Source organism: Dermochelys coriacea, chromosome 2 (assembly GCF_009764565.3).
Source record: "Dermochelys coriacea isolate rDerCor1 chromosome 2, rDerCor1.pri.v4, whole genome shotgun sequence".
In the NCBI taxonomy this organism is placed as follows: domain Eukaryota; kingdom Metazoa; phylum Chordata; order Testudines; family Dermochelyidae; genus Dermochelys; species Dermochelys coriacea.
The window spans coordinates 195,455,459-195,479,032 of record NC_050069.1 but is presented as its reverse complement, the minus strand read 5'-3'; the positions used below and the strand labels follow the sequence as shown (position 1 = coordinate 195,479,032).

The following is a 23,574-nucleotide window of genomic DNA, read 5'->3' as shown; positions in this document are numbered from 1 at the left end:
GTTAACTTTGCAAACTTAGTGTCACGTTAACATCTCTTGCATATAGTTATTTTAGATGGTTGAGTTAGTTTAAAATGTTGACAGACTTCTTTTTTAGGGCAAGATTAGCTTGCTGTGTTAATAAGGTATCTGACTTGTTTTATCAGTAGGTCTGGACATGTGCTTAAAGTACTTCATAGAATTGCAGCTGCTGAGAAGATAACTTGGATAGAGTATTTTAAACCAATTTTAATTATTTAAGTAAAAAAACAAGGGAAATGGATTTAAACAAAAAGGGTGTGATTGTTCTTCTGTTTATTCTGAGCTCTTAGTTCTTAACATGGATACATTTACCAATAGTCTATCTTGATTGGAGGGGGGGGGGAAGTGGGGAAAAACAATCTAACTCCTGCTCTGAAGTATTCTGCCTTGCACTAAAAAGCCAGGATAATAATTAAATAATTCATTGCTTGCCTTTTCCCCCCTCAACAGGCAGTAAAATCCTGGAGAATGGCCTTCTTTTCAAAGAACTCCTGCAGACGCCAAACTTCCGAATAACTGTAGTGGATGATGCAGATACTGTTGAGCTTTGTGGTGCTCTTAAGGTACAGTTAGCCATGCTGAATTTTTAGATGACTGGGGAAGGGAGATGGGGGGGAAGGGGGAGAGTATTTACCCTTAAAAAGTTGTCTGTGTCTCTCTCTCTAAAATTGGACAGAGGCATGTGGTTAGTGCATCGAGCTCTGCATCAAGATATCCTGAGTTCTGTTCCTACCTCTGCCCTTTACTTGCTCTGTGGCTTCATGCAAGTGATACTGCATCTACACTCCTGAAACACTTTTAAAATCCATTCCAGCCTCTGGGCAAGGTCTATGTGTACAGCATCCCCTATGCAAGGGGAGAGGCATGTGAAGCTGAAATAAACCCTTTTTGTACTGGAAACCACATAGTTCCCTTGCTCCTTGTCCCATTTGTTTATAGAAGCCGCTTCTACTGGCATGGTTATATCAACCATGTAGGTGGGACACAACTCTGGTAAAACATTATTTAAGACTTATCCCAGACCACGTGTTTTAGCAAAGTTATGTCCCATTTATACAGTTGTCTCAACTGTGCCAGCTGGAATGGCTTTGAAAAAGAGAGGCAGGGAGCAGTCTAGTCAGACTCTGCCTGGTTAGGTGTTAACTCCAGATTTACATTCCTCTTTCCTTAAGTAGGTACTGCAAAGAAGAGGTATAAGGGCTCCTGGAGAGAAGAGAGAGAATGGCAGGGCTCTGTGCCCAGATACCAAAGTCTGAGTGAACCCTAGACTGGGAATTTCCTTTTTATGTCTGTTTTTGCTTATGGTACCTAGTTCTGGCTTATTCTGGTAAAGCCTTGCGCTTGCTGAAAAATCCTGTGAATTGCTATTTTCATCTTATCAGGTTAGAAGTAGTTTCAGAAGCATGGATGGAGCATTAGTCTCCCTTGTCCAGTTTCACCACGGGAATAAGCTGGTAGGTTGCCACTGACTTCGCTAGAACTTCATTTACATAACACCAGTGGTGAATTTGGCCCTCTGAGCCATAGTTTCTCCATCTGCAAATGAGAATAGCAATAAATACATTTCTGGGAGATGGGCAGTAAGTAGTAAGGGGATTCCATGAACATGAAATCATGACAGTTTTAAAAAAGGAGTTAAAATAACTTCAGGTACTGGACTCGAGTCGTCATGCTGCCATTTTCTTACTCTTTAAAATGCTTTTTCTCTCCCCTGTTGCTATTTGATGAAAGACCCTTGCAAACAATAAGGAAAACAAGTAAACTGACTAAGCACAAAGTGTTGTCAAATGTGTACAGAGTAAACCTAAAAATGGAGAATACCTACTAATTCCATCCAGCTGTAGTAATTTTGAGATGGTGGTTGCAACTTGTAGTAGGTATAAATATTTTTCGGACAAGAAGTGGGATTTTTTTTTTTTTTTTTTGCCATTACCAGTGTATCCTTCTCGTATAGTGAATGTTGATGCAGCACTTTGAAGATGTAAAGCACTATATTGTTGTGTACAAATCTGATGCATGTATTCTCCAAACTTGTATTGGATAAGGTTTGTGCAGAATGGCTGAACAGTAAAACAAATATTTTTCTGTTCTTTCAAAGAACTACAAAGCTGTTTTTTCTTTTGTTTTTGTAACTGAATTGTACCGATAGGAAGTGAAGTGTAGCTTAAAATTATTCCTATTGATTTTTTTTCTTTTCACGTTAATTTACAGGAAATTGTTATATATGTTATTAATGGCTTGGGCCCCTGGCCAGTAATACAATAGTTCATGTTCTTTAATGTTTGTGACGGGAAGCAATTTCACTGAACACAGTCATGTACTAGTAAAACTATATTTATGATACTTCAGAAAATAACTGAAAAGAAAAATAAAGCTCACAAACATAATAAAGTAATATGTAATGGAAGTCAGCATAAACACTGTGTAATGATTAGTAAATGTTACATGAAATACTCTGTTTTACTTGAGGGGCTCTTTGGTTCCTGGTTCTGTTACGTTGAGGTTGTTGTGTGGGAAATCATGGAGTCTTAAACTACTGTGACAAAGCTCTGTCTTTGTCTCCATGGGTCCTGCATTTCCTGGCAGATTTCACTAGCCTCAGAGGCTCACTGTGACCCTCCACATAACCCTTCTCTCTAGAGGCAAGGGTCACAGTCTACTGAGCCATTTTCATCATAAGCCAGCAAGGGAGGTGAAGAGAAGCTATCCGCCCTTGCACAATCTCTGTTGTCTCCCAGTCTCAGTGATTAATCCGGGGGGGCAAAGGAGGGAGCCCACACCCACCCTCTACTCCAAGCTCCAGCCCAGGGACCGTAATAGTGTTAGCTATGGTAGCTGACCTTTTAGAAATGTGACATGTACAATTCCCTGGGCTACTTCCCCCACAGCAGCCCTCACTTCCTCAAGCTCCACTTCACCCTTACCTCAGGGTCTCCTTCCTTGTGCCTGATCTAGTGTGTACTGCTCAGTCTCTCCAACAACACAACTTCCTCCCACAGCTCCTGACATCCACACCCACCTGACTAACTAACTGGGAAGCTTTTAACTAGTTTCAGCCAGTCCCTGATTGGCTTCAGGTGTCCCAATCAACCTAGCATTCTCCCTGCCTTCTGGAAAGTTCTTAATTGGCCCCAAGTGTTTTAATTGACCTGAAGCAACTGCCATTTAACTTATCCTGGTACCAGGGATTCGTTTAGCCTGGAGTTAGTATATCTATCTTCCACTACTTTTCTATAGCCATCTGGCCTTGCCCCGTCACACGACATTCAGGTAATTTGCAGGAGATGAGAAGCCTGGTTTTCAGATAGCTTTTGCTGTGAATCTGGCATATTTAAATCCTGCTTGAAATTATGTAACTGGCAGGAAGCCTGTGATGGACTGATGGGCTAGATTCTGATATCCGTTATGTTAGCGTAATCTGGAGTTATTCCACTGGCTTTACTGCAGTGATTCTGAATTTATACTGATGTTACGGAGATCAGAATCTGGCCTAGTTTATCCACTGCTTTCAGATGTTCTAGTGGTGATATGCAGAGTCACCAAGAAAACATCCCTGCACACAATCCTGTTAGAGTTGGTCAGAAAAATTTTACAGATTTAGATTGTTCCCTTTTTTTGATTGTTGAAATTTCATTTTGACATTTTCTGACCCGCTCTAATTCCTGTATACTTCTGGAAGAAGGAACTGTCTGGGAACACGAAAACTCTTGGAGGCAGAATTAGAGGTGGACTTAAGCCAGTGAATGTTGGGTTTTGACTTCAGCTCAGAGAGTGAGCTCTAGGTGAAAGGGACCTTGAGATTGGTGTGTCTAAACTCCTGTAGGACTTGGATGTCTGCTGACACATTGCTGGAAGGTCCAAGTCAATATAGACATAAGCATCTATCTGTAAGTGCTAAAGAATTTAAGACAGTTTCTCTTCTGAATCTAGATAGCTACTAAGATTAAATTTGCATATTTTCTTGATCTGTTCTTTTATTATTATGATGATTAATGTTTGTAAATACTGGTGTGAATGAATTTTAGATCTTGTTACTCACCAGCTAAAGTCACTGGTTAATGGTCTAAAAGGCCTAGTCTACTAGGGTCTGATGCTGACAGTTTAAAAGAACATACGGAATTGATAAAATACTCTGCCTTGAGGAGACAATCCAGTGGGTGTTGATCAAAGCAAATAGCTAATTAAACAAACAAAAACAACTTCCCGATTCACCTGTGAAGAGCTTTTCAGAAAATCAAAGATTAACTGAAGTTTTTCATGGAATAATAAATAAAAATCAGAGTGGTTGTTTAAAACTAATAAAGAGATCACATTGGGTTAAAAACCATGGCCGAATCTGGTATAAATTCCCATGTGGTGTAAATCTTCATATTTCAGTTGACATCAGTGAAGCTACACCAAGTGAAAATCTGGCCCATCTATTTTTAACAAATCAAATAATACACCTAGTGCTTTCATCTGTAGATTTCAGTCTTGCCTATGTTATAAAATACATTACATTATTAAAATTGAGCATTTTAAAAATGTAATTTACTTGTGCTGTTACGTTCAGTCCCACTTGTGCAGTGGAAATAGACAAACCATCTTTTACTTTCTGGTTCTCACCTACTAGGCTATCATTTGTATTACAAACAAAAATGTTTGTGTTTATGAATTTTTCTTTTACAAACTCGTAATTTTTTTAATTTCATGAAAACCTTTAATTGGGTCTTACATTTTAAACAGCACTTTTTTTTTCCTTGTCATGTAACGCCCCTTTTTTTTCTTTAAACCTAAGTTCTGTGCCAGATTTGTCCTGACTCTGGGTATGTAAACGCTTCCCTGAGCTGTTTATAATTCAGACATTGCTATCTTGGGCTAGTGCACTGAGAACCTCAATGTGAAATTGACTAGCCAGTTTACTTTAAGTTTCTGTTCTATCTTTCTTGCCTATACTAAGCAAAATGCGGGGGCAGGAGAACAGATGTAATGTAAAGTAGGCTACTTTAAAATAGAGAGAATTTTTAAAATTTTATTACTGGTAATTTAGTTAACAATTTTTTTCTTGTTTTGTTTTTGAAGATATGATTAACCTGGTCATATATCTGTTTTTTAATCATCATATTTTAGAGTACAGATGTGTGCTAGCTTTTAAAATCTGTTAAGGAATTTTCCTGTCTCTTCAATATGATTGGGAATTTACATCATGATAAATTGGTGAAAATTGGAGCTATGTAATTCACTGATTAGAGAGAGAATTTCTCTCTGAAAAGTGAGGGGAAAAACTATGTGATCCATGAGGACAACGTTCTGTTGAGGGTATTGTTGTAAATAAAGAGAGATTCTAACTTAACTTCTGCAACAGTGCCTATTTTAATTGTCTGCAGTACCACTGCAAACTGCATTCTTGAATACAGTCGAAGTCATATATTCCATCCCAATACTAATTTGGAGGAGGAATTAGTAAAATGCAACTACAGTATTTATTTTAGAGTATGTAAGGTGCTTACAGCAGCCACAGTACATGATTCTGGTTTCTGCATCATAGATTCATAGATATTAAGGTCAGAAGGGACCATTATGTCATCTAGTCTGACCTCCTGCACAACGCAGGCCATAAAATCTCACCCACCCACTCCTGCAAAAAAACTTCTCACCTATGTCTGAGCTATTGAAGTCCTCAAATTGTGTGTCAAGGTTCCTTCCCCACTCTGAACACTAGGGTACAGATGTGGGGACCTGCATGAAAACCTCCTAAGCTTACTTTTACCAGCTTAGGTTAAAACTTCCCCAAGGTACAAACTATTTTACCCTTTGCCCTTGGATTTTCGCTGCCATCACCAAACGTCTAACACCGGTATTATTATTATTATTATTAGGAAAGAGTTAGTTTGGAAACTTCTTTTCCCCCAAAATCCTCTTAAATCTTACCCCCTTTTTTCTGGGGAAGGTTTGATAAAAATCCTCACCGATTTGCATAGGTGACCACAGACCCAAACCCTTGGATCTTAAGAACAATGAAAAAAAAGCATTCAGTTTCTTAAAAGAAGAATTTAATAGAAGAAAAAGTAAAAAAGAATCACCTCTGTAAAATCAGGATACTTTACAGGGTAATTAGATTCAAAACAGAGAATCCCTCTAGGCAAAACCTTAAGTTACAAAAAGACAAAAACAGGAATATCCTTTCCATTCAGCACAGCTTATTTTCTCAGCCATTTAAACAAACAGAATCTAACGCATATCGAGCTAGATTACTTACTAAGTTCTAAGACTCCATTCCTCTTGTGTCTCCGGCAAAAGCATCACACAGACAGAGAGAGAGGCTTTTTTTCCCCCTCTCTCCCCCCAGCTTTTGAAAGTATCTTGTCTCCTCATTGGAGATTTTGGTCATAGTTTAAACAAAGACATATGAATACAAGATCTTTATAATATTCCAGCTCTATTTCTTGCATAATATACTGGTATACAATAGAAGATTATGATACAGCTATACCTCTGGACTAGCTTCATTCCTTTCTCCTCCTCCCTCACTCCTCTAAGCAGGGATGATTTCAATATGGATGATTGCCTAAAAATTGAAAGGAACACAGAAAATAAGAAAGTTTTGAACACAGCATTCTTCTGGCTGATAATTTTACATTTGAAATTATTCTGAAGCACATTTAAATGAAAACTAATAATGGCTGTCAGAGCTAGGTGACGAAAGAACATCTGCTGAATTTGCTGTTCAGACACACGTTCTGAATATCTGCTTCACTTGCTGTATTTATTTTCTCTGACAATGGGCTGATGGAGCTGTTTGGAAGTATAGAAGATTGAGAGCACTGAAATGGAGGCCTTACCATAACTCACGAAGTGTCTTGAAATGTGAGTTGCAGTTCTGTCACTGGATCTGGTGGTATCAGGGAGAGAGCTAGAAATGGCTGTAAACAATAGCTTGCTGGTTTTGTGAACCAGGTATCACAGGTTTGTTCTGCATCAGTAATGGTTCCTGTTGTGAAGTGCACTGAGAATTAGACTCATAGACTTTAAGGCCAGAAGGAACCATCGTGGTCATCTAGTCTGACCTCCTGCAAATTGCAGGCCACAGAACATCAGCTACTTCTGAAATAGACGCCTAACCTCTGGCTGAGTTACTGAAGTCCTCAAATCATGGTTTAAAGACTTCAAATTACAGAGAATTTCCCATTTACACTAGTTTAAACCTACAAGTGACCCATGCCCCATGCAGCACAGGAAGGCAAAAAAAAAACAACTCAGGCCGGTCTGACCTGAAGGAAAATTCCTTCCCAACCTCAAATATCTGTTTTCTCACTCCTTTCTGCAAAATAGTATGTGTAAGTAGAAGGGAAAACGGGTTCTAATACTTGTATGGGTATCCTTGGACACCAGCTCAGGTTTGCAGCACAGATGAAGGCATGAAATCTCACATGGATTACACTCTGCTTTTCCTTTTACTATCAACTTAATTGTGGAGGGACAATGTGTGGTTAAAAAAGGCCTCTGAAACCATATGCATCAGCACGATGAGGGACTCCATAAACTTGCTGTCAAAACCAATGTTGGATTGCAAGTTTTAAATTCTTTGTTGGCACTGACCTTCACGTTACAAAATGCTCATATGGTCATCAAAGTCTGGAGCCGTAACATATGCAATATGCATAGCCTTTTGATGTTAATCAAACCTGCATTTCTGAAGGACTCTGTGTGATCACACTGAGTTGCTTATGAGAAGATGACTTTCCCATCTGTTCTACAACAGTCCCTAAACTCTGGGCAGGATCAAAACTCAACCATCTTCTTGGGCTTCAACTTTAACAAACATCTAAGCATAAGATAATATAAAGTCCAATCCTAGCTTAGGACTACTCTGTCTACCACTTAGATCTTCTCATCTCAGACCCAAGATATCTCTCTCAGGGCAGACTCATTCAGCACTTCCTCCTTTTTTTTTGTATTCACTCCAGCTGCTGGACCCTCCTTGCTTACTTGAGATAGCTGGCAGGTAGTGGTGTTCAAAGTTGAGTTGTTGGTTCCTATGTGCTGAGGCGCCACAATGGAGTGAGACCCAGAGTCTCCTGCAGGTGATCTTTTTTTAGTGTTTGGTTTAAAAAAAAAAAAGCTTTTCAGTAGTGTTATTTAATGTATTTATTTAATTTTAGCTTGGGGCATTGAATTACTCTTATTTTCATGTCATCATTAAGGCAACATTTTAAAATCATGAACCTGCAAAATAGAATTGCTCTTATGTTGCCTCCAAAACTCCACAGCTGTATGCACAAACAGGTATTTGCATAGGTAAATTGAGTATTTGAGCTTGCAAACAGATGGGAACATTTCTATTGTGCATAAATATGAGTTCCTGCAAATACAATGGATATGCATGTAACTGAAAATAGAGGGGCTTTAGTGATAATAGAGCTCAGGATATCTGTGCTGCTGCATATTAATGTCATGTATATTAAATCTTATAGGCAGCAGATGGTACTGGAGCTTATTATTATCTGTCAAATAATTTAATGGAACCTGTCAACAGGGAAAAAAGAGTTTATTGATTGCAGCAAAAGACAAAGGAGCATCTTAACTATCAGAGTAGGGACCACTAGAGTGTATGTTAACATTGCTGTTACTAATTAAGGAGAGACAGTATGGCCTAGTAGACAGAGCACTGAACTGGGACTCAGAGGACCTGGACTCTGTTCCTGGCTCTGCCACTGGGTCTATTGGGTGGGCTTGTGAAAGTCACTTCACCTTTGCATGCCTCATTTTCCCCCATTTGAAAAATGATGATGATATTGACTTCCTTTTGTAAAGTGCTTTGAGATCTACTGATGAAAAGCACCATGTACTAGGTGGTGGTATTATTATTAATTATTATTATTATTATTATTATTTATTTGTCTTCAAAATAAGACTCTCTTGTCTTGCACAGATTTTCATTAAACTGATCTTCTAATGGTCTCCAACCTTTTAAGCTAGAACAGAAGTTCTCCGATTGTGATTTGTGGAGTACCTGGCTGCTCTTGGTGAGAGCTTCTCCTTCATATATCCAGCAACTAAATTATATTAAAAGAAAACAAAGTGCATAGTGCTTCCCAGTATCGCTTGCTGGAGTTGCCACATGGGTGTTCTGCAATAGGAAAGGAGGAATCTACATGACACTCTACGGACCATGAAAAATTTGAGAGCTCCTGAGCTAGAAGTTGGCCCCAGTGGCACCTTTGCCCAAAACAAATAAAGTAGCACAAAAAACAAATATTTTCATGCATGCTTTTAAACTTACCAACTTAAAAAAGTCACAAACAAGCTTTTTTCACACACGTCCATTCTTCACTGAGGACTATACAAGAAACGAAGCTTGATATTTCTGCGTAAGGTCCTGCCCCCAACCTTTCTTGTTCCTCAGCCATCTGCATTCAATACAGGCTGTTTTTCCTTTTGCCTGCATGCTGCCTGGGTGCCAGCAGCAGGATAAATGAGAGCTCAGGAGAGAGAGTTTTCCTGCTCCCAGCTCCTGTACCCAGCACCACAGTAATCCCTGGCAGCCAGGAGTAGCAGTTGCAGGGGAAGTCTTGCTTAGCCCTGCAGCCTTGGGGTGGAGCATTCTTAGTCACTTGGTGGGGGCAGTTCATATACAGTTGGCACATAAGATCTGTGAGGGGAGGGAGAATGCTCCGTTCTGAGGGACTCTTCAAAGAATTTAGTGGCTGAACTCTTTTAAGTCTATACTGAGCACGTGTGAACTGAGATTTTTTCAGAAGCTTATAACTTTGGCAAATTTAAGCGAATTTTCATTGGGACAGCACAAGGCACAGCCCTGGCACCAAGACAAACTCTCTGCCAATTTGCAGGCTCCTGTTCCAAAACATTAGTTTCTGAACAAAACAGCTGTGGGTTTTTTTAATAAAATATGTGCAAAACAATGTATTTTTCCCCTAACCTTATTCTGAGAAATGGTTGAAGCATTTATCTGATGCTTCCTCAAAAATTGAACCTAAGGCAGACACTTGACATGGAAAATTTCAGCCCAGATGGTTAGTTTGAAGTTATAACTGGAAACAGAGAAACTGGAAACAGAGAATAATCAAACATGTTAGGCAAACTTAACTATAGGCATTGCTACCTGTGCTACCTATAAGAGAGAGATGTATATCTCTATATATCTATATATGTAAAGAGAGAGAGAGAGAGAGAGAATTATCATATCTCCTTTCATTAAGGAGAGGTCAGAGAAAAGTGGAAATACATAATCTGGCATATGAATTTATAAAGTAGCTGTATGAGGCTATGATATTACAGGTGTACCTATGATATGAAGCTGTGTGTGTCAATCACTTCTTTATTTGCAGGCTACCTGTCAGAATGTGCAATGGCAACATTGTAGAAAAGGTCTAACAAGCTGATGCTTTCAGAATTAAAACATGCACGCTGTTTTCCCAGCTCAAGCTGGTCAAGGCCTGCTTAAAGCACTACGACTAGCTTTCCTATTCCCTCTGACAAACAAATAATGAAAGACAAAAGCAAACAATTTAAGCACTCTGGGTCAAATTGTGGGTTTATGTGGGCTGAGCAGCTTTGAAATAGAAAGAGTAAACAAAGCCAAAATAGCAGAAATTGGAGGCTAACTTTCGCCATTCATTGACATATAGTCTTAAAAAATAGTGAGTGTCCAGCAGACAAGTGGTTGGCATCTAAAGGGAAGTTTCATGCTATATCTGGATCATACTGTTCAAAAACTACAGGGAGAATGTGATGGAGAAACACCATAAAGTAATACTGAATCCTTCTGCATTAAGCTCCACGGTGGTGTCTCCAAGAAGACAGTAGAGTCAGATATGATCAGTACACCTGAGAAATGCATTCATCTCGCACATCCCCAGAAAATGTCTCTAGTTTGGCCAGAACAGCAGTCTGTGCTAGGAGCAGGGATGTAAAAGGTGACAGAAAGAGGGACAGGTTGTGGCAATGCAACGTGGCTACAGCTTCCCCTTCTGGGGAGGTGAAAGGGCTCAATGCTGTTCAAAAAGCAGGTACAATTAGCCAATAAACAGTTTGGAATCCCCTAATGGAGAAAAGGATGTAGCACCTGCCAGTGAAATATCAGTGGAGTCCAGGAGCACAAACACCATCTCCCCTGCATGGGGTGGTCACACACACACACCCCCTCCAGGGCACAATGATTGCTCTAGCTGTGTAGGTTATAGACTCCCATTTTGACTGGTGCAAAAGGGTGTGTTCAAAACCTCCCTGCACTAGCTTGGCTGAATTTGGCTCCCTGGTTTTTTGACTTCCCTTACAGTATTCTCAACTTTAATGTTGTATTAATGTTAGCTTTTGTGTCTAATCCAGCCACCTAGCTAACACAAGCGAGCAGATATTTGTATGTGTGTTTCTTACCAGAACACTTGCACTCTCTTCCTTTGTGTCTTCAGAGGTTCTCTAAGCCTTATGATTTGCTTCCCACTGTTTTTCTCCTCTCCTTAGAACATCGTGGCAGTGGGAGCCGGGTTTTGTGATGGCCTTCGCTGTGGTGATAATACCAAAGCTGCTGTTATTCGACTTGGCCTAATGGAGATGATTGCTTTTGCAAAAATCTTTTGCAAGGGACAGGTGTCTATTGCCACTTTCCTGGAGAGTTGTGGAGTCGCTGATCTGATCACAACGTGTTATGGTGGTCGCAATCGGAGGGTGGCTGAAGCATTTGTTAAAACTGGGAAGGTATTGTACCAAGGCCTGTCTTCATCTTTATGTGATGGCTAGCATTGCAGAAATCTATGTCATAGGAGCACTACGTTCACTGCTGACTTGCTAATATAATACTGTGGTTATACTAGTCACATTGTAATCAGTTAACATAGTCTTGTCTCCCCACCTTTTGTCCTTCAGTGTGTTACCATAGAGACAGTGTTGCAAAGCTAGAATGAATGAGGCAGTTCCAAAGAGAAGGAGAACTGGAGGTAGGGAGTAGGGGAAAGAGGAAGTTTACATACAGGCATGTAGGTAAATACCATTATGAAAACCGTAGACTGCTTTTTGAGGAAATGTTAGGATTCTGCAATGACACTAGCCAGCTTCTCCCATCAAATCTTCACGCATCTTAACACTCATGTTGAGTGACTGTTCATTTAAGATTTTAGTTCTACCACCCTCAGCTGGGCAAACTTTGGGAGCTGTCTCCCCATGCTGAAGCAGTGGTGTCATCCAGCAGAGGAGAAGACCCTTATCAGGGCTTTATAACTTTCTTATTCTTCATAATATTCTTCAAAATGGTGTCTTAGGTTGGTAAATACCTTGTCATGATTAACCTTTTTTTTTTTTTTTTTTTTTTTTTTTTAAAAAAAAAAATACTGTTAAGTCCATTGAAGAACTGGAGCAAGAAATGCTAAATGGCCAGAAATTGCAGGGACCACAGACTTCGGCAGAAGTATATCGTATCCTGAGGCAGAAAGGAATGGTGGATAAGTAAGTAAGAGAACATGGGGCATTTATTTTATTTTGTTTTGTTTTCCCCTCCATTTTTTCACTCTGTTTTTTGATCATTGTGAGACTGTTTCCTGAACATAAAAGCAAAAAGGTAAAATGCTGACAAAGTGACTTAAACCCCAACAAAATGCATACATTTTAAAACAGCGAGATTAACGTGACTATAATATATATATATATTAGAATTAATGGTGTGGGAGCCTATATTTAAACTCTGAATGCTCTGCAATTTAATCCTCCATTTACTCAGAGATATCCTGGCGATCCCATCTGCCCTAGGTAATGTAGGAGAGGAAGTGCCCTAGGTTTTAACATGGAATTTCCTAATCATATGGTTTGCACCCATGGAAATTCCCATGGAGATAGGAATTGTACTTCCTTACTGCACAGATCTCAGGGATGCCCCTTGCCTCAGCTCTGCTGCCTTTTCCTACTGGCTCTTGCCTACCTCTGTACAGCATGACTCTTGCAGGAGCCTTGTTTCCATTCGCTTCCCCTCCCATGGGCTTCGCCTGGATTGTCCTCCTTATACACACTCCAGGGTTGGGTTATGCAATGCGGTTATAGAAAGCAGCATAAATTAATAGAGCCAAAAGCAGGGTGGTTGGGGTATTTTTTTTGGTTTTTTGTTTTTTGTTTGTTGGGGGTGGAGGGGAAAGAATCCTGAGGAGCCCAGCTGGTTCCCCTCTTCTCTCCAAATTGGTAGAGCTGGAGTTCCCATGAATGGGCTTCCATGGAGTCAGGAGTTCGTGGAAGACTGCCACGGAAGCAGAATGTGGAAGAGAGCATGGGCCATGAGTACAAGTGTCTGAGGGGATATGGCCTAGGAGGCATAGTGGCATGTTTGATTTGTCTTTGGCTAGTTTTGACTTCGTTTTAATCTTTTCCCAGAATAATCTTGAGTTTCTCATAAGGGAAGTATTTAGTTTTTGACACATTTTGTAGACATTCGTGATGACTTGCCTAGAATAATTGTCCTGGTGACTATTGTTCTATTAATTGCTGCTGGTTATAATTCAGAAATGAAGATTTGTGGCTACTAACAGAGTAAAAATAAAGACAAAATTGGTAACTTTCTGAAATTGGCAGGGTGGGGTGAGTGGGTGGGAGGGATACTTCTGAACTCAGGACCTCATCCTGTGAGGTGCTCAGCATCTTTCATGGTCTTGCTAAGTGTCCTCACCTCCCACCAACTTCACTAGGAGTTAATGGTGTTCAGCACTTGCCAGGTCGGGCCATGAGAGAAAAGCTGCATCGGTTTAACAATGCTTGGTTCAGGTTATAGTCTCTGGAATGTACCATAGGTAAAACCTGTTGACCCTATTCAATCAACTATGTTTCTGCATCGGCTGTTTGGCCATTGATTTGTACAGCTTAAGAGTGCTTATTCCAAATCACTTAAATGAAACTGCATACAAAAATTGTAAGATATGTATAAAGGATGGCAGCTCAGTGCTTGTACAGCTTGACAAATCAAAAAGGAAAATATGGCATCTAGTATATTGATTTTTGCTGTTTGCTAGATGATAGAGGACCTGAAAACTTCTGAGGCAAAATTCCACCATTTAATCCATATTCACAACTGCCCCAATAGCCTGCCTGCAAAACTGGTTGATGTACTTCTGAAGCAATGATAGGGACTCAGTTTCAGGTTCTCTTCAGTACGATGCATTAGTTCTCACTGGTAAGTTATTGGAATGCAATGAAGAGTGAACTCCCTGATGCAGAAGAGAAATATCTTATCTGCGTAAGATTATAACTCTCACAGTGAAGCTAATAAACAAGGGAATTGTTTGTCAAGTCTGATGTATCTTCTTGTTAGTTTCATGTATAACTTAAACATATAAACAAGCATTTACTTAAGGTCTATGTTAACTCACAATATTGCAGAACTGTAAATAAACAATAAACTAAAATATAAAGCTGAGCTTCTTAATAACCCCTGTAAACAGAAAGACCATCCAGTAACTTTCTTGCTGGTAAAATTTGTTGCTTATCTCTGAGGAAAAGGAGCCTTGTTGCTAAAATTCTGTTTAACTGACCAGCTGTATGTAGTGGCTGCTTTCATCTCATAGAAAGGTCAGAAGAATGGTTCTCTTTCCTTTGTGACATCTAGTTTGCGGTAAAATAGAATAATCTAACTTAGTATTTTCTGGTACAAAACAAAGCAGGTTCTCCTGATGTCATTTATTCAAGAGATTCTGCATGTGCGTGATTCCTAAAGCCACATGTTGTCTGTGTTTAGTAAGACTTGGAATGTGTTTTCTTCAGCTCTTCCTTTTTTGGATGAGACAAAATCACAAAAATGAACAGTTTCGCCTGTTGATTGGCAGTCCCTTTTTAAAAAATATTTTGGCAGTTTTTAAAGTACAATTTTTTTCATGCACCATCTGCTTTTCTATATTTTAGAACTTCTAAAAATAAGACACAGAAGTCCTATCTCTGCAACGTATGCACAATTAAGATGTTGGGGGAAGAAAGCTGTTTAGAACAATCGCTTTCAATAGTCACTGTTTGTAATGCTCTCTTAGACATCTTCAAATAAGTTATTTTTTTATTTTTCTGCTTTTCCATTTGGCAAGTACAGAGCTGAACACAGCAGGTTTTTTGAATCTAGATGACATGAAGTAGGCTATTGTTTATTTCTCTGCTTTTGTGCTCATCCTAAAGGGTAATTTTAAAAACTCATGCAAATTTTTGCTGGATGATGCTGTCATTCTTGGACACTTGTGTGTAAAATAATATTTTTGGATTGTGTCAGTTAGTGAAGTTATTTCCAGCTTGTTACTACACAGACCCCCTTCTCATTCCCACTATTGCACCTATTGGAAGCTGAATGATCCTATTTTAAGAGCATTGGCGTTTTAATCTAATCTTCAAACATTTGCTTAAAAACTGTGTAGTATACTCTGGTGCTTTTCAAAATATAAAAATTTAAAACATAGGGTTGAAAGTCTAGTAAGTATAGTGTGATGGGTTCCATCACAGAAACCCCCTTGGGGCTGCCAACTGATGTGCCAAGACTATTTCTGCCTCTGCCTTCCCTGCCAGTTTGGGACTCCAGAACCCTGCCGGGTTGTGCCAGACACACTTGCCGGTCACAAACACAGACCCACATCTGAACCACATCCCACAAACTGCAAGCTTAACTGAAAGCAGCTTAAGAAATGTTCCTCTCTTTGACGCTCAGATGCCCAACTCCCAATGGGGTCCAAACCCTAAATAAATCCATTTTACTCTGTATAAAGCTTATACAGGGTAAACTCATAAATTGTTCACCCTCTATAACACTGATAGAGAGAGCTGCACATCTGTTTGCCCTTCCCCACCTCCCGAGGTATTAATGCATACTCTGGGTTAAATAATAAATAAAAAGTGATTTTTATTAAATATAGAAAGTAGGATTTAAGTGATCTCAAGTAGTAACAGACAGAACAAAGTGAATTACTAAGCAAAATAAAATAGAACACGCAAGTCTATGCCTAACACGGTAAGAAAACTGAATACAGGTAAAACCTCACCCTCAGAGGTGTTCCAGTAAGCTTCCTTTTACAGACTAGTCTTCTTCTAGTCTGGGTCCAGCAATCACTCACATCCCCTGTGGTTACTGTCCTTTTTTCCAGTTTCTTTCAGATATCCTTTGGGGATGGAGAGGCTGTTTCTTGAGCCAGCTGAAGACAAATGGAGGGATCTCCCCAGGGTTTAAATAGAGTTTCTCTTGTGGGTGGACAGTCCTCCTCCCCCTGTGTAGAATCCCAGCTAAAAGATGGAGTTTTGGAGTCACATGGACAAGTCACATGTCCATGCATGACTCAGAACTTACAGGTAGCAGCCATGGTTCACATGCTACCTTGAACGTCCTCAAGTAGACTTCTTCTGTGGATTGGAGTCTTCCAAGATCCATTGTCTGTTAAGTGCTTCTTGACTGGGCATTTAACTTGCACATTCCTTTCTCAAGAAGCTGACCAATGTTTACTAAGGCTACGTAGAAATCAAGCAAGTACACAGCCAATATTCATAACTTCGAACACAAAAATGATGCATGCATACAAATAGGATGAATAGATTCAGTAGATCATAACCTTTACAGAGATATGTTACATGGCATATGTAGCATAAAACTATGTCGTATATACATTTATAAGCATATTTTCATAAAGCCTTATGGGGTGCAACATCACCGGTAGAATTTAGGCCCCAATCCTGCAAACTTCTATGCAGATGCATGGCTGTTTGTCATATGGAGCTCGTAGAAGTGAGTGATACTCAACAGAGATGCACTTTGCAGGATCAGCACGTATGTTTACAGTGTAAATTGGCTATAGAACTCTTCATCTGAAAAGTAGTTGCAGAACTAATCCCTTTAATGTTCCCAGATGCACATTTCACATGTAGTATACATGCTGTTCCTGCCTGTAGTATTGTTGTCACCATTAATTTAAGCATTGTCATTTTTTCAGTAAAGTGCTTCTGAATTGTGCTCACAGAAATAATCTCTGTGATGGAGAGCAGTAAGTTGGTATTAAAATGTTGTTTGAAACAATGGTCCCATCTTAAATCAAGAAACTTCTCTGAACATCCTGATTCATAGATTGATAGATATTAAGGTCAGAAGGGACCGTTATGATCATCTAGTCTGACCTCCTGCACAATGCAGGCCACAGAATCTCACCCATCCACTCCTGCGATAAACCTCTCACCTACGTCTGAGCTATTGAAGTCCTCAAATCATGGTTTAAAGACTTCAAGAAGCAGAGAATCCCCCAGCAAGTAACCCGTGCCCCATGCTACAGAGGAAGGCAAAAAACCTCCAGGGCCTCTGCCAATCTGACCTGGAGGAAAATTCCTTCCCGACCCCAAATATGGCGGTCAGCTGAATCCTGAGCACATGGGCAAGATTCTCCAGCCAGATACCCAGGAAAAAATTCTCTGTAGTAACTCAGATTCCACCCCATCTAACATCCCATCACAGGCTATTGGGCCTATTTACCATGAATATTTAAAGATTGATTAATTGCCAAAATCATATTATCCCATCATACCATCTCCTCAATAAACTTTTCGAGTTTAATCTTAAAGCCAGAAAGGAGAGTCACGGAACCCTGCCAGGCAGCACTCCAATTTGAGTTAATGGGCGATGCCTATACCACATTGACCGCAACCCCCAGACGCAAGAAACCCGGAATCAGCTGGTGGTGCCCCAGTGCCACCAACGAGCCATTCTGCAACTTGACTATGATGTCCACGCTATGCAATGCTTGGCCACGAGTAGGGCACTTCCAAATTCATGGCTGTGAAAAATGCATCACAGACCGTGAGATCTGGTCTTTTGTGTACTTTTACCTATTCTATAGGGTGAAAGTTATACAAAAGTACACTGTTTCTCAAACTGGGGATCCCGACCCAAAAGGGACTGCAAAGCTATTGTAGGGGGGTTGCAGCACCGTCACCCCCAACCCCGCACTGCCCTCGGAGCTGGGGCGTCCTGACAGCTGCTCTCCGGCCACCCAGCTCCAAAGGCAGCGCAGAAGCAAAGGCGACAACACTGCGACACCCTCTTGGGTCGGGACCTGCAGCCCGAGAAATGCTCACTTAAGGGCTATATTTTGCTGTTTTTAAATATATATTCATCCTTTGTTACAACACAATGAAAATTAAGATTTAAATATTTGAAACCATTACATTCAAGATTTTTAAAATTCTAGGACCATGAAATTTACAAAAACAGACCATGAATTTGGTAGGGCTGGAGGTATGCTGCCGAAGTTTGCCCCAAAAGTCCTCCAACATTGGGACCAATTCATCCCACCCATACTACTGGCCATCTGGAAGGTCCCACAATCATCAGTGCAGGTCCCCCCCCTTTGAACTGTTGTATGCCTGGCAGCCACAGTGGGAGAGCTGGGAAGAGGAACTGTACCCACCACAGGGCCTCCTGTAATGTCTTGCAGCCACGAGAGCAGCTGATGAGAGTAGTGGGTCTTAGCAAGAGAAATATCTCCCCAGCACGCAGAAGGCCCAAGAGCAGACCTACAAGGGAGCCCAGGAGAGGACCTTCCAGCCCGGTGAGAGGGTCATCCTCCTGCTCCCCTCAGATGAATCAAAACTGTTAACTTCACAGGGCCCTTGCCACCAGGCTATCTGCCGGGTGGGGCCGGTCACCTATGAGATCTGGCAACCAGACAGGAAAGAGAAACATCAAGTCTGCGATATAAATCTCCTAAAGCCATGGCAGAATCGAGAGGGGCTGCTGTCCCAAAGTCAGACTTAAGACCCCTGGCCGCCATCCTGACTGACACCGGAGAGCCACAGATTAATCCACCTCCTCCAGCAGCAGCTTGGTGGATGGAAAAATTCTTCCGTTGTCCTAGCATTGTCTACATGGGGACTTAGGCCAGCTTAACAACCCGACTGACAGAGTTAAACTGATCTAGTTTTCTAGTGTAGACCCGGCCTTTGGTGCATAGCTGGGGCTTAATTCTCCAGCTGAACCTCACATGTTGATTTCAATCGATGATCTAGACCTTTACCAGAATAAAGAACAAGGGCCCAATCATGCAGTCCTTGCTCAGGCAAAACTTCCATTTGAAGCCAATGAGGAGTTTTGTTTGATTAAGGACTGTTGGGAGGGGCCTCCCAAGACAATGAAAGAGGAAGCTTAACCAATTATTGCTATTATTTATTAGTGTCTAGACTCCCCAAATGATAGCAGGACCCCTTGGAGAATGGCACTAATAGATACGCACAGTAAGAGAGAGTCTCTTCCCTAAAGAGTTTACAACCTAAAATAAACATGAAAAAGACTGGGAGAAAGGAAATATTATCCTCATTTTACAGGCAGGAAGAGTCCCGAATTCCTTGCATACCAAGCATTCCCATCTAAATTGTAGCAATGTCCAACATTGTTTCTAAAAACAAAACGGTTGGAAAAATTAGAAAAATAGAGTTAATGATTTTTAAAATAAATACTGGCCCTTCTCAAATGAAGTGCACATCCAATAACTAGCAGTGCAATACCTGTACCCATTTGAAGCGTACTTTTGCTTCATACAAGTACAATATGTCTTGTGCCCATCTCTAGAAATGATCACACATAAATGGACATTACTATGTCAATTTTAGGCCTAAAATTTAAGATTTAATATTTAAAAACAAAAATCCCATAAGGCCAACAGAATTTTTTTTTCTTTTTATTCCTACAAAAAGTTTTGCAATGATTTTAAATGTTCTGTTGTGGTGCTTGCAGCTTAAACACTGCAGCCTTTGAGATCTAGAAAGTGAAATTGACTAGGTCTGTTTTCATTGTCCACACTGAATATAAAAATAAATACGTTTAGGATCTTTAAAAATTCTTTGTTTTAATAATCTTTAATGTCAGTAAAACACACATGGAAGTTTTATTTTTGAAAACATGGCCAACTTAAAAATAAATAAATAAATAAAATAAAAAGTCAGGCTCCTTTTTATTTTAAGGATCGTAAAACCCATACTTAACTGTAGATTTTTACATTTGAAAATCTTGGTCTTTGATTTTTAATCTGATGGGATCTCTTAAAAATTGAGGTATCCTAATTTTTTTTTACACTTGATCATTATTCGAAAGGTTGATGATCTTTTCTGTTTGTAGCTGAGCATGTGGTAAGATGACTGCGAAAAAGATAGTGGCAAGCATTTGTTTTCATTTGTGAAATAAATGAACTGTCAAGTTATGCGTAATGTTGCAGGATCCAGTATGGCTTGATAATGATTAGGCTTTTGAGGGCCTGACTTATTTCAGAAATGTATGTAGGTATTGTATATTTTCTGCACTCATCACCGTAGCATGAGTGCCTTGTAAATTCTAAAAGAAACGCACAGATTCTCAGGTGCTCTCTTCTCTACCTAACAAGACATTATAGATTAATCTTACGTTGCTTTTTTCTTTTCTTTGCTAGGTTTCCACTGTTCACTGCTGTATATCAAATCTGCTATGAAGGGAAACCTGTCCAAGAAATGATATCCTGCCTTCAGAGTCATCCAGAGCATATGTAAAATGAATTGTGCAATTATACTAATGCAGCTTCCGCCTTTCAAATTCATATTTGGGTTCAAGTGGATGTAAGCATAAGCTTCATAAGAAGCTGCACATTAGACAACCATGTGAAATGTATATGAATTTCTGTAGTATTTGGACACAATTTAACATTGTAGTGTATTGTCGTCTTGGTGTCTGTCATTTTACTGGCTAAAAAGCAGATGTTTTAAGATATACAGTGCAAAACTTGCACTATATATATAGTATGCATAAAAATATGTGTGCATCTATTGTGTTTCTACAGTACAAGAGACAAACAACATTTAGTAATCTTTCATTCTGAAATTCCTCTCTCATTAAAGACCCAATCCAGTGCATGCTAGAGTCAATGGAAAGAATCCCATTGGCTTCAATGGGAATTGGTTTGGGCCCTGATAGCCTCAGTAGTGTAAACTATGTCTACTAAACTTGATTTTATTCTGTAGTACACATTAAGACTTTTTACGTTTGCATGCTTTTTGGCGATAGTCGCTTTAAGCAATATTAATGAAAAACTAGTTGTAGCAGTTATTCAAGGAGGGCGTACTGGAATAGCATTTTAACTAACTGCATTTAACAGTATCATACGATTTTTAGACAGTCTCAAAATATCAGACTAGTTCAAATCAATTTTAAAGGGTATTTAATCTTTTAAGTGCAACATATTTTAAAAGGATACATTACCTCTCCCTCAATTTTTATCCCTTTCTGCTTTTATTTTTGTATTTCTGCGTTTCTATCTTTCTCTTGCTGTTTCCAGGTATTAAGCTGTTCTAGAATTCTATTAGGAAGGACAAGCAGGAGGATTTTACCAGCACAGACTCTAGCATAGGGGCCCTGTGGTTCATCCATGTGTTATGTGATTCCATTTATTTTATTTTAGGCCCATTCTTGTGGTAGCCGCTGCCCAAAATTGTGACCCTCTTCTAGCTTAACCTTCAGCTGCATACCACACATTGGGGGAATTTCCAGTACTTCAAGTTTCTGTTGTCAAATGAATTGTGCTCCTTTATGCTAACTGCATCCATTTCAGTGCCTGCCAGTGACTGATGTGTCAACTGTTCTCTATTGACTTGATCCAGCTTCTACTGAAGTAAATGAAAAAGTTCCCATTCTTTAATTTGAAAGACTTCTGTGGGGATTGGATCAAGCCCTTTCTGACCAATCTGCCTGAAAGCTTCTCAGGGGCCAGGCTGCCTCTCTCTGTTCCCTTTAAGGAAGGAGGGACTGGAAAGGTTATGGGGGAGGTCAATTTGATTGCTTCTGTTGCACAACTGTTGGGGTACTGCTGGAATATCCCTTGTAGGAACATTTTGAGGAAAGATGGGGGGGATGGATGGATCTTTCTGGCCCATTATTTTATTTTATTAAAGAAAAAATTAAATCTAGCCTTAAGGATCAGGCGTACGGCTAGGCACATGAAGGGACAACCCATAGTTGAGATCAGGGGAATAAGGTTTGTCTAGAGACTGACAGAAGTCAGCACTGAGCTAATAAGAGAAGTATCTTGCTGTTTGGAATACACACTCCTAATTTCTGAGCAAGATATGGATTGATCACTACTTGCTGTTACCAGCTGTGTTGTTTACAGGCCAAGAGCTTTGAGCATGAAACCTTTATGAAGCTTTAAGATGTCAAGGTATAGGCTTAGGAGTATCAGTCACCCTTGCTTAAAGTGCATTTTATAGCTTTGGATATTTTTTACTCTGAAATAAGAAAGTGCAGTAAGGCCCCTTATGTAAACAAAAAATATTTCCGAACAGGGGCTGGCATTTTGCATATGCCAAACCAACCATTATGTTCTAAATTATTTTTAGAAAATCATGTGAACGTCTACAAATATGCAGGGCTACAAAAGATCATTTTATTGGGGATGTTTTGCCTTATTTTTCTGAACATGGTGCTGAATAATGGAAAGGGTCGGAGTTGGTTTGAAATGTATGGGGCAGTGGGATTTTGAGAATTAAAATCTCTGATAGAACTGATCTGTGAGAAATTTGTGCTCAGCCCATTTAAAGGATATTTTAGTAGTTGGAAACATTGATATATTAACGCACATATGAAGCATACACTCCCCATTATAGCATTACTCGCAGTGGGTTTGCTTATGCTAAATTATACTTTAAAAAAATGCACCAAATTGGGTGGATTTGATTTTGTATTTTATTTTTACATGTAGTATGTAGAATAATACAATTTTGTAAGATACATAAAGGGCTATAGAAGCTAAAAGTGGTGAATTGTATGTACTGTAGGATGGGGGGGTTATTTGTTTGTTCTCATGCTCTTTTCTCCACTTAAGGAGTTGAGCATTTTTAGATCTCTTTTTTTTATGTAAACCCAGTCAGTGACAGAGCCAGAGGGAGGTTTGTTTATTGAATCATTTTCTCAAATCTACAATCCACTCACTTCCCCACTCCCCCAATAAAATTCAAAACTTCTATAATTAAGGAATTTATCTTGTTTTCATTTCTGTTAATATTTATTATTCTTTGTTATTGTTGCTTGAGAATTTTTGACTTGGCATTATTTTTTTTCATTAATATTTACTACTAATTATGATACTGTGAGAGATAGATAGATAGATAGATATAATCAGCACTAAAGGATAAGGGCCCAGTTCTGTGAACACTCTTTTGCTTGCTACTGGGAGTAGTCCCATTAAAGACACTCTGCCCAATAGTAAGTTTTTTTTTTTTTTTCAGGATCAGGTCCTAAATTTGTATCTTTCTTGACTAATTTATGAACAAAAATCACTAAGGGAGCTGCATTCAGTCTTCTAATACACCTCTACCATGATATAATGTGACCTGATATAACATGAATTCGGATATAACGCAGTAAAGCAACACTTTGGGGTGCAGGGCTGTGTGCTCCAGCGGATCAGCACATCAGCGTGTCTGGCTTCGACACGCTGCTCTGAGCGGCGTGTTAAGGGTGCCGGGCCGGGGCCGAGGGGTTGCATAAGGGGCAGAGGGTCTTGGGGGGCGGTCAGGGGACAGGGAGCAGGGGGGTTGGATGGTTCATAGGTTCTGGGG

At 39.8% G+C, this 23,574-nt stretch overlaps 1 protein-coding gene across 2 annotated transcripts in view; it reads left to right on the top strand.

Annotated features, from left to right (window-relative positions):
* Positions 1-22,978, top strand: part of GPD1L (glycerol-3-phosphate dehydrogenase 1 like) — a 42,768-nt gene extending 19,790 nt beyond the window's left edge. For both annotated transcript variants that reach the window (XM_038388601.2, XM_043508989.1), the window contains 4 exons: positions 472-584; positions 11,485-11,718; positions 12,356-12,462; positions 20,418-22,978. In XM_038388601.2, coding sequence (XP_038244529.1) covers positions 472-584; positions 11,485-11,718; positions 12,356-12,462; positions 20,418-20,514 — 551 coding nt within the window. In that variant the 3' untranslated portion in view covers positions 20,515-22,978. The remainder of the gene's footprint in view (positions 1-471; positions 585-11,484; positions 11,719-12,355; positions 12,463-20,417) is intronic.
* Positions 22,979-23,574: the final 596 nt, after the last annotated feature.